The sequence below is a fragment of the Limulus polyphemus genome, unplaced genomic scaffold, assembly GCF_000517525.1.
Source record: "Limulus polyphemus unplaced genomic scaffold, Limulus_polyphemus-2.1.2 Scaffold2727, whole genome shotgun sequence".
Classification (NCBI taxonomy): domain Eukaryota; kingdom Metazoa; phylum Arthropoda; class Merostomata; order Xiphosura; family Limulidae; genus Limulus; species Limulus polyphemus.
Window position 1 is genome coordinate 118,829 of NW_013668337.1, and position 11,372 is coordinate 130,200.

Sequence of the window (11,372 nt, forward strand, 5' to 3'; positions counted from 1 at the left end):
ACTACTCTAATGAGTTTTTAGTTGTTACTGCTCTCTCATTATCAGTTTTTACCATTGATTGTCATATATCACTTCTATGTTTTCATAAATGCATTTTTCAGAAATGTTTACTCTCATCTGTGGACAACAAAGATATTATCTTGTGTTACTGCTGAGAAAATTTTAATACAGGCCTCAAGCCTTGGATGAAGCTCCCACCTCTACATATGTGAAGGTGGACAGTGCCAGCTTATGTGAGCACTGGCATTTTAACAAAAGCTCATTCTTTTCCTCTGCACATCTTTGTTAAAATGTTTTTTTTTACTCGGAATTAATGAAATTTTTGTTCTTGATATTTTCAAATTCCATTACCATTTGGAGTGTAGTCCTTCTTTCCTTAGTTTTTAGTTACAAGAAAGATCCCAAATTTTTTATACATGTCGGTTAGAACTTTGATTTGAATTATCTTCTGTTTAGTATTTACTTTTAAATCTTTCGTGATGGGCTTGGGAAAATATACATGAATTCTTAGACATGTTTGCACACGTTAAGTATCTATACTATAACTTAATTCAGTATGTACATGTTCACAAAATTTGGTGCACCTTTAGTAAACGTTACAAGTCTTTTGTACACAAAAAATTTTATTTTTTAATGAAGTATTTTTACTAAATATTTGTTTGTGAATATATTGAATCTATTTTATTACTAGTCCGAGTGGAAGTGATTTTCATATTATGATTAAAAATACTATTCTTCTTCCCAAAAATCTCAAATTTCTTTTGTGTAATCTTTAAAACCTCCTAAATACATTTCAAACATTTGTTTTCAGTAAAACTTTATATTTTATTTGTTATTTTCTCTACCCTAACTCTATACAAGGTTGGACAATTTGACTGACCTTGTACCCCCCCCCCCCAAAAAAAAACGAAATTGTATAAAAAGTTTTATTTAGCTCTCTCAACACAAGCTCAGTCAATTTGACCAACCATATGACTTCTTTGTACTCATTTAAAGTTTTTATAGATTTAGTACATTTAACTTTCAATATAATGTGGATATCTTCACAAAAGTTAGCAGTCTTTCAGTTAACATAAGTCTTTCACAAACAAAAAATCATATTTTTCAAGGAAGTATTTTTATAAAACTAAAATAAAGATTTGTCCATGAACATATTGTGCAAAGTAATTTTCATGTTAAGATTAAAAATACTTTTCTTCATCTCAAAAATCTTAAATTTCATTTGTGTAATCCCTAAAATCTCCTAAATACATTTCAAACGTTTGTTTTTCAGTAAAACTTTATATTTTATCTGTTATTTTCTCTACCCTAACTCCATACAAGGTTGGACAATTTGACTGACCTTAGGTAGTGTTTATTCACAGGTAGAAATCCAATGTCTATTGTAAAAATAAAACATTAAAGATAAGGTATCTAAGAACAAAAGTTTTGTTTTCTATAAATTTGCATGTCCTGCTTGAGTGGACTCTACCACCACTAGGTGGCTGTTAACTTTTGTAGAATTTCAAAATCACAAAAGATCTGTAACATGCAATAGTGTCAATTTACAAATTATAAATAAGTACATGTTAGAGATATGTTAGCTTTGTTTTTTGTTGAGTTATGGTAACTAAATCATATACTTCATTATTCAGTATTTCAGAAATCAACTCGATTATGCTATATTAGAGACTCATTTACTCAAATATCGTGGAAATATCAGGATGCAAAATAGATCAATAAAACCAATTCAAGTAGTATATTCCATCTCGTTGCTATAGCAACTAACTCGGGTTTCATTTATCTAAATGCCACTAATGTTGTATTTCAAGTGATAATACAATATAATATTTATCCATGCATCCATGGTGTTTCTTATGCTTCAGAATTTTGAGTTCAAGCAGCTCATCAGCAATTGCCTTTGCTCAATTTAGTTTCTTGATGTTATGGACCACGGGTCCCCACCAGGTTTCTCATTCTCTGTAGTCCTCTTGTTCCTATCCAGTGTCTCCTATTAGAGCTGCTCGTCATTCCTGGTCCAGTAGGAGCTTGGCTGTCTCACTGTATATACCTTTTGACTCCTGTTGCCTCAAATGACTAGGTTTCTCAGGGGTTTTTCCTCTCTGTATCACCAAATTTGAATGCCATGGACCAATTTCTTGACACCACTAAGGTTTTACTCCCATCTTTTTGTTATTCTAAAATAGGAGGAATGTGAAAATCTGTTGTAGATCTGGCCCACTTGAATGTAGTTTGGTTGTTTCCCAGTTCAAAATGGATGCTTAACCCACTTTGAGATGGTTATTCTCATGGAATGTGGAAAACAAGGATTGATGTCTCATATGCTTTTTCCACATCCTGATATATTAGTCCAGCTTTTGTTTCCTTTGGCTCATCCACAGTGGTAGAATATTCACAGTCCTTCCTTTTGGGCTGGCTGTGATCCCATATGTCTTTCATCTGGGTCTGGTGGACTTTTTCTCAGAGGTTACATTCTTCAGGCCTGCTGTTTCACTACTCTACAGGTGTTTTGCCTCTAATTGCTCCATTTAAAGTGGAATCCACTGCTGTGATTCCCTTCTCCTTTGGAAGCTATCTCATTTGAAGTGTGTGGTCTTGCTGTCCAATTACATTTTGGCCTTCTGCCCAGTTTCTCATTTCCTTGAAAGGTTTTCTTTATTTGTATGCTGGGAAGGCATAGCCTTCTCCTTTGTCTTCAAGACATAGAGCTTCTGATTCCTTGTGTCTCCTTATTTTCATGTGCAATAGGATTTGCCTGTTTTATTGTGGACTTGTTCTTCCTTAAGTCCATTGTTCCTCTTTAGATGTACTAGTATGCATCCCCTTCAATGGACTTTGGCTGATTAGTGCCATATATCCAAAGATCTGTTGTCTTCTCTCATATTTCTCCTTCCTTCTTTTCACCTTTTCCTGTCATAGTGACTAATTTTATCTCTTACAACTATAAGCATCCCTCTTCCTCCACCTTGACTAGACTTCAATCTGTTTGAAACCTCCAAGTTGCCTAAGTAATACATCTGTAGTCATACCTGTGGGGAGCTCAGTATGAGTGGCACAGACCTACAAACAACCTCTCACCTAACCCTCTCCCCATGGGCATCTTTTACTGCACATGTCAAAAGGATTTCATTGAGCTACATACAAAATTTAAGGTACTTTTTGTTATACCAATTAATGTAGCATAAAATCATAGCTAATAATCAATATTTTAATATTATATAAGTTTTATAAGGGAGTATTTAAAACAATCCTAAATTTCCCTTATTTATTCACCACCCCTCCAATAAGTACGAAATTGAACATAAATTACTCACTGTAATATCGTCATTACTCAGACGAAGCATAATTTTCATAGCCTTCAATCTTGTCTGGTTACAGAAGCATCAAATAGGAAATCAGACCCCTCTTGCCACACCCAGCTGTCTCATCCTCTCTTTGAGGATTTGATTTGTTAATAGTTCTATCTTACATTTAATACAATATTATTTATAACCAATAGAAAAACCAAGGTTTTCATTTATCCAATGACATATTATATTACATTGTTTTCTGTACAGGAAATTGTCAATATTTCGTGTAGTACAAGCTTTGTTCCCACAGGAAACATATCGACCATCTTTGATGAATTTGTAACAGATCTTGTCGCATAGATAGAAAGCCAGAAAAATTGTGATAATTATGGGACATTGTCTGCTTTTGGGATGCGATTATTCAGTGTTCTTTAGTGCATTACTTAATTAGAATAAAAAAAAAAATTTAAGTGCAGTTGTACCATGAGTATAAAAATGTAAGGTTAAGTGTCATCGACAGTCAACAGCAAAGAAAGAGAAGGCCCAGGTAATTTGTTTCTTGTTTTTCTTGTGTATCCTTTATTATTATAAAAATACCTAAGTTGTTAAAATAGGAAAATATTTAGGTTAGTTAAGGTAAGATAAATAATAATATATCATGCCATTATAAGTTATAAATCATTTGGGAAATGTGCAGCTCACATTATAATAGTAGTTAAACATTTTTCAAAGGGCAATAAAATTTAAGTATAAATAGATGTATAATGTTACAAGTTTAAAGCTACTTAGGATAGACAAATGTTGTTTCATGTTACAATTTGAAGTCATTCTAGAAAGAAAAATGTAATTCAGATTTATTTTGATTATTTTATTTTTTTAGTTGGTTATGAGGTCGGTCAAATCGGCCAACCTTGTATAGAGTTAGGGTAGGGAAAATAACAGATAGAAAACGTTTGAAATGTATTTAGGAGGTTTTAGAGTTTATGCAAAGGAAATTTTAGATTTTTGATATGAAGAAAAGTACTTTTACATGAAAATAACTTTGCTCTTGGACTAATAAAAAAACAATATATTCACAGACAAATCTTTATTAAAAATACTTCACTAAAAATCTGATTTTTTGTGTGTAAAAGACTGAAAGTCTGCCAGTTTTTGTGAAGATACACATACTATATTAAAAGATGGTAGTATCAAAACTATAACGAGTACAAAGTGGTCATGTAGTCAGTCAATTTGACTGAGCCCATGTAGAGAGTTAATGCCTTTTTTCAGGTGGAAAGCAGTTCTGTGCACCTTCTACATTTTAGATCTCTAGTCTCCAGAGGAGCAGTCTCTTCATCAATGTCCTGAAGATGTTGGCTGCCAAACGAGCATGCCTTCATCTTTTGACTTGTATGTTTTGTCTTCTTATTTTCTTCCGTATGGCCACCTCCTCTGTTGTTCTTTCTATTTACAGGCAATGAGGCATTTGCTCTCTAGACCTCTGTTACCTTGTTCTTGACTTTCTCTTTTGGGTTCGTAACTCTGATGTTCAATTGTTAATCTATCATGTATCAGGAGTTTCAAGCTTTGGCATGGATGCTCTCAATCTGGACTAGTTCAGTCAGACATTTTTATCTTAGTTGCCTCCTGATTTATTTATCACAGGGATAGGTTGATTTTATTCCTAGACTGCACCTGGGCTGCCTAGGAGGGGTGATTGGATGTTTTTTCCAATCACTCTCCCTTCCATTTCTTCTCTGTATGATTATTGTTATGCTAATTGTCTTCTTGTGGCCTGTTTGATTGGTTTTGTGTTACCTCACTTGTACTGCTCTCATACATGGCAGTTGTTTTTCATCATTTCTTTCTATGGGATTCATCTTTTTCTCTTACCATACTCCTTTCTACTTTTACTTGTTAGGCTGAAAATTAATCTGGCTTGTTTATTGTTCCATGATATACTGTCAACTTTTTGATTCACCTCCCATCAAGTCTGGATTTGATATTACAGGTAGGGATGTGTACAGCCCCTAACACATTTATGTCCCATTATTTACAACACAAGATGGATTATATCTGCATCTGGGTTTCCTTCCAATTACCATTCTCCAGTCTTCCCAGAGACTAGCAAGATGAGTTGTCTTCTGGTTTTTTAAATTAGTTTTTTGACATATCCCTCCTAGCAAATATTGTATATTGATGTGTGTGTATATATATACTTGAGATGAATGAACCCTGCCTTTAAGCCATTGATGTCTCTCAGGGAATATGTTTCTCTCTCTCTCAAAATCTGTATTGAGTGGGGTACAAAAAAACTGTTAAGTCCATCTACCCCTTTTCCCAGTGCCCACTGTTGAGATGGGTTTATTGCAAGACTACTTTTGCAGTATTTGTATATTTTACCTTCCAGACTGTGTTTCAAAAGGACAAAAAGAAGCCAGTACCAGGTGTGTGCCTGGCTAGCACCTGCTGTCCCTATTCGTGGTAACCCTTTGCAGTTTACCAGTTTGGAATCTTACTCAGATTCCTGTTTGGTTGGAGCACCTCTCTAAGGCTCTCTCACATGCTAATTGTCTCCCCATCCCTATTTTCTTCTACTGGAGTAAGGGAGAACCCTTGCTTCTCCATTTCTAAGCTGCTGGGAAGGTCAATATGGAAAGTTCCCCATTGGGAGAGTGTAATCCTACTGGTATAAGACCAAGTGGAAGCATCTCTGAATGGCTGGAGTGTTTCTAGAAATTTAGCACACTATGAACCAAGCCATTTCTGGTGATTAGGCCAGCCAGATGGATCTTGCATTTCTCCTTGGGATGCAGATCTGGTTTTCTTTTTCTGTAAACCTGATTATTCTGGTAGGTATCTCACTCAAGTATTTCTCAAATACAGTGCCACCTGACTTATTACAGTAGCTACACTGCACTTATGCTCAGCTGACTGCCTGAGAGATAATGGCTGGCTGATTGATCTTTTATTTCACCCACCCAACATAGTACCACACAGAAGATTCTTTTGACTATAATTTGCTCTTTCATCCTTAATGCATGACAAGGATGTGGTCTCATACTTCATGATACCTCATAAAGCTACCACTCCCTCTAGTGAGTGACAAGCTACATAGGGTATTCAATTTCTGACATCATGGTTTTAGAAAGGACCTCATATTTGTAATTCATTAACTGTACTGGCAATTCCACCATCTTGTCATTGTGGGATTCTAGCTCTTTGTTATGCAGAGAGGTGAGCAAACATTTCTGAAGTTAATGTTTTTTGTACTTGAAATACTTCAGATATTCATTTCTCTGCATAACCTCCCATCTTTTTTCCTACTTGTGGTGATGGGTTTTTTCCTCATCAAGAATGAGTCTTTGTTTAGAGTCTAGTGCTCATGGATATTATTGTACCTGGAGGATGTGTTTCCTTTCTTGTGGTGGAGGGCTATAGTCTTGTGACGACTGGCACTATCCATTTTAATGCACATAGGGGTGGGAGTTTTGTTCAAGACTTGTGGTATGTTCAAAATCTTCTTGCAAGTTAATAACTCTTTGTTGGGCAGTAAGGTACCTATTTGAAATACATTTTCAGGTAAGGAAAATGTTAACTTCTTGGAAGATATTGATTTTAATGGCACACTAAATAAGTAAGTACAGTTATGGGCTTGTACTGTTCTTTTTTCACAAAAATTAGGGTATTTTTTAAATTGATATTTGCATTTTTTTTCTAGATGTAGTTGATTAAGTTTTTAATCACTTTATTTTAGTTTGCTGTAGTTTCAAATCATTATTGTTGAAATATGACTTTAAATGGACGTTTTGTATAAATGTTGAAAAGGTATGGAATGTCAACAAGTCTTTGTTAAAAAACTAGTTTTGAACATAAATATATGCTGCTGATCTTACAGTTCTGTTCTTTATTTGCAAACTGCATTTAGTTTTATAACCTATCTTAAAAGTACAAACTTAATTTTTAAGTATTGAAAGAAACTTGTTTTTCTTGCTCATTTGAACTTAAGTGTACAGGAGTAAGGTTGTAAGATGACTAGTTTAACTTACTGTGTTGTTTTTGAAATTATGGATAGAGAACAGTTTTAAAAAACATTTAATAATCTGACAAAACTTTTGTTTTCAAGGTACATATCCATATGTTACATCATCCAACTGCACTGTAGGAGGTGTTTGTACAGGACTAGGGATCCCACCGCGGTATATTGGGGAAGTTTATGGAGTGGTGAAAGCATACTGTACCCGTGTAGGAGATGGACCATTTCCAACTGAATTGAAGGATGTAAGTTTGGGACTTACTTCTCAATAGTTTTGTATGTTTACATTATGAAGAAAAATATTGGATTTAAAATGCTATACAGTTCAAGTACTGTACAGTTTTTTACATAGAGAATTATGTTGCAGTTAACCCATTAAAAACGAGTGGATGAAATTACCATTCACTTGACGAGGGAAGGACATTTATGCAATAAAAATGTGGTAACTCTGTGTGTTCCTTACGAAACCTCATTAAATTTTGTTAAAGTTTATAAGTATTTTGTACACAAGAAATGACATCATTCTAATTACATCTTTCTAATGAAAATGTTATTTATCTTTACTTGTTATTTGCACTCACTGTTAAAATTGTTCCAAGTGCAAGGCAATTTTCATGTTAAGTATGGAGATACTTTTTGTCATCTTATAGTTTTCATATTTCATTTCCATAACCTCTAGAACCTCCTAAATGAATATCAAAAGTTTGTAAGGTAAATATTTATATTTTATTTTTCATTTTCTTTACCATGTCACTAACTCTAGATATTATCATCAATATACAATGCAATGAAATGATTAAAGTTAGGAAAAAAAATACATTTTACTTTTTGTAGAATATCTTTAAATATGTTGTTTTACTTATATTCATAATTTTGGGTCTTTTCTTTTTCACATATTATTGTTATTCATCCCAACACAAGTTAGCGGTGCCCTCAAGGCATATTAGTTTCTTTGAGAGACATGCACAACCCTTCAGCAAATTTCTGTTCAGCATGTAATATCGTCAAAAGTGAGAACTGATGCAAACTATGATGTGTATTTAAAAATGCTTAAACCTTTCAATTATGCATTTTAAAACATAACTAGTACATAATTAATTAAAATATAATAGTAAGACCTAAATACAATTTAAACTTTATCTCTAACTATAACATATTTAGGTAAGAAACAACCTTAAGCACTAGAGTTGATCAAGCAGCCAACAATACTATAATCAGTTACATGTACCCTGTGACAACAACTTAGCACCAATTTCAAAATAACTATTGTAATATTATAGTGAAAATTAGCTCTTTCTAATGATTATACATGTGTATGCAACATCTACATATAGGCTATAAAGCTCAAACAAATCTGTTGAAGGTGGGTGTGGCAACTGTCAGAAGTTGAAAAAAAAATTATTGTTTTAACTGTATTCATTCAGAGAACTTTGAAATGAATGAGTCAAAAGTTTAGATAAGCATCTTATTGTCTAGACATACTCTACTCAACTACCATTGTATTATTAATTATTGTATAGAGAATTTTCATAGCTTGTTGGTCACATAGCAATACATCTGCAGTTAAAGTAGTTTTTTCAGGTTTCTTTTGAAATGACCTAAAAGTTAGATAACAAACTTTGAATCATAACTTACGTTATAAAGTCAATTTAATTCACATACATTGATAGTAAAGGAATTTAGCTCTCTCAACACAGGCTCAGTCAATTTGACCAACCATATGACTTCTTTGTACTCATTTAAAGTTTTTATAGATTTAGTACATTTAACTTTCAATATAATGTGGATATCTTCACAAAAGTTAGCAGTCTTTCAGTTAACATAAGTCTTTAACAAACAAAAAATCATATTTTTCAAGGAAGTATTTTTATAAAACTAAAATAAAGATTTGTCCATGAACATATTGTGCAAAGTAATTTTCATGTTAAGATTAAAAATACTTCATCTCAAAAATCTTAAATTTCATTTGTGTAATCCCTAAAATCTCCTAAATACATTTCAAACGTTTGTTTTTCAGTAAAACTTTATATTTTATCTGTTATTTTCTCTACTATTTTGCTGTTAACATCTGTAGAATTTCAAAATCACAAAAGATCTGTAACATGCAATGGTGTCAATTTACAAATGATAAATAAGTACATGTTAGAGATATGTTAGCTTTGTTATGGTAAATAAATCATATACTTCATTACATTAGACAACTTGTAATACAAAACTAGAAGGTTTTAGTATATGCATTTTAACAACATATGTTTCATAGGGTTTGGGGGAAGTGTTTCAACAAAGAGGACAAGAGATAGGAGTTACTACAAAAAGAAAACGACGCTGTGGATGGTTAGATATGGTAGTGTTGAGATATTCCAGTATGGTAAATGGCTATTCAGCGTAAGTTTCACAGTTGAAATTGTGGGGAAAAAAATATTGAATTGTTACATACAAAATAATTTCCATTATATATTTTAGTTTGAGAACCAAAACATTAGAATACTAGAAACTATGCGTATTACAAAAGTAAAAAGTGATCATGTTGTGAATTTTAGCTTTAAAAAGAGCATAGAAATTTATTGTCATGAAAAGACTAAACTTTTATGTATGGCTATTTTTCTTGTATTTTAGTATCTTTCTTGTTTCTAGCAGAGAAAATATCAGTTAAGCTGTTGTTCTTCAAAAAGAATTAATTTAATTTAATTTTTTCTTCACAATCAGTTGTAAACAAAAGTTGCGAGTTTATGCAAGTGTTGAACTGGTAAATGACATTTTCCTGTTATGACAATGTTTTTTGTGCAAGAATACAGATGTACATCTTCCATTAGCTATTTATACATCCTTGTATGATATTATTTTAACATTTCTTTTTGTAGGATTGCTCTTACAAAGCTGGATATTCTTGATGTACTTGATACAATCAAGATTGGAGTATCATATAAGTTAAATGGAAAGACCATCTCAATCCCACCTGGTAAGTTTTTATGTATCACTTTCCCTACTTGTATGGATCAGATATCATTATATTTAGCTAATCCACCACAGTGGCTCCACCCACCTCTTCCTCTTTTGGAAATACTTGTTTACTTATGCCCACTTCTCTCAATTACATATTTATAACCAATTGAAAGCGCTCATTTTGAACTATGTAATTCTGCCAGTCATCCTAAAATACTTACATGGGTAAAGCTGTAATTTCTGTTGCAAGTTTGAAGAGTGGTGTCAAGGTGACATGGTGATCCAAAATGAGATTTAGACCTGAATACATCTTAGTTAGGAAGGCTGATAAATTACAGTAGAATTTTGTGGTATTGGTATAGTAATTTATAATTTTTTATAATGACTATATAAAACATACAAAAATTTTTTTTTTACATCCTCCATGTGTGAAATTCAAAAAGGCTTAGTAAGTACAACACACGAGTACAAAGAAACTTCATAACATCATAAGTAATAGAGATCATTGTTTTCCATATATATTTTTGTATTTACTTTACTAAGTTTAAGAAAAATAACTGAAATTTAAGAATTTATTTATAAATAGTAGTGTATATATATATATATGCAGTTTTTCAATTAAACTGTATTACATCAAAAGCATACAGGCGATCACTCAGCACTGTATAGCTCTGACGAAAATATGATATAACCTACAATTTATTTATTGTACATGTAGATGTATGCACTAACAAGTAAGCGAACGTGTCAACAAAGTTCTAATATAACAATGTAAAATTATACCGCTTGTACAAATGTATCATTTTTAAAGTGAAAATGTCTGCGGTAATAGCTCCCAGAAGCATTGGGGATATTCCATCTATCAGCCATAATCAGAAAAACAGATGCAGAGCTAGCCAGCATGTAACCGAAAAAAAGGGGGATTAGGAACTGGGTGCTAGAACCCACAACATCCCAGATCCCACTATCACTCACTGTCCATAGCCGGTTGTGGGTATGATAGTTATCCCCAAAAAACCATAAAAATAGAAATCAGATATTAAACCACCCTTGATTTCTATCATAGATCATCCAACTTTCTCCTTAGTATATTTATTCTGATATTAATTTACGAAATATAC

General features: G+C 32.7%; 1 protein-coding gene across 1 annotated transcript in view; it reads left to right on the forward strand.

Moving 5' to 3' along the window:
• The window catches only part of LOC106467750 (adenylosuccinate synthetase-like), a 64,485-nt gene that overhangs the window by 37,525 nt on the left and 15,588 nt on the right, over positions 1-11,372 (forward strand). Inside the window, exons 9-11 of the mRNA XM_013928125.2 lie at positions 7,399-7,553; positions 9,569-9,693; positions 10,170-10,267. Coding sequence (XP_013783579.1) covers positions 7,399-7,553; positions 9,569-9,693; positions 10,170-10,267 — 378 coding nt within the window. The remainder of the gene's footprint in view (positions 1-7,398; positions 7,554-9,568; positions 9,694-10,169; positions 10,268-11,372) is intronic.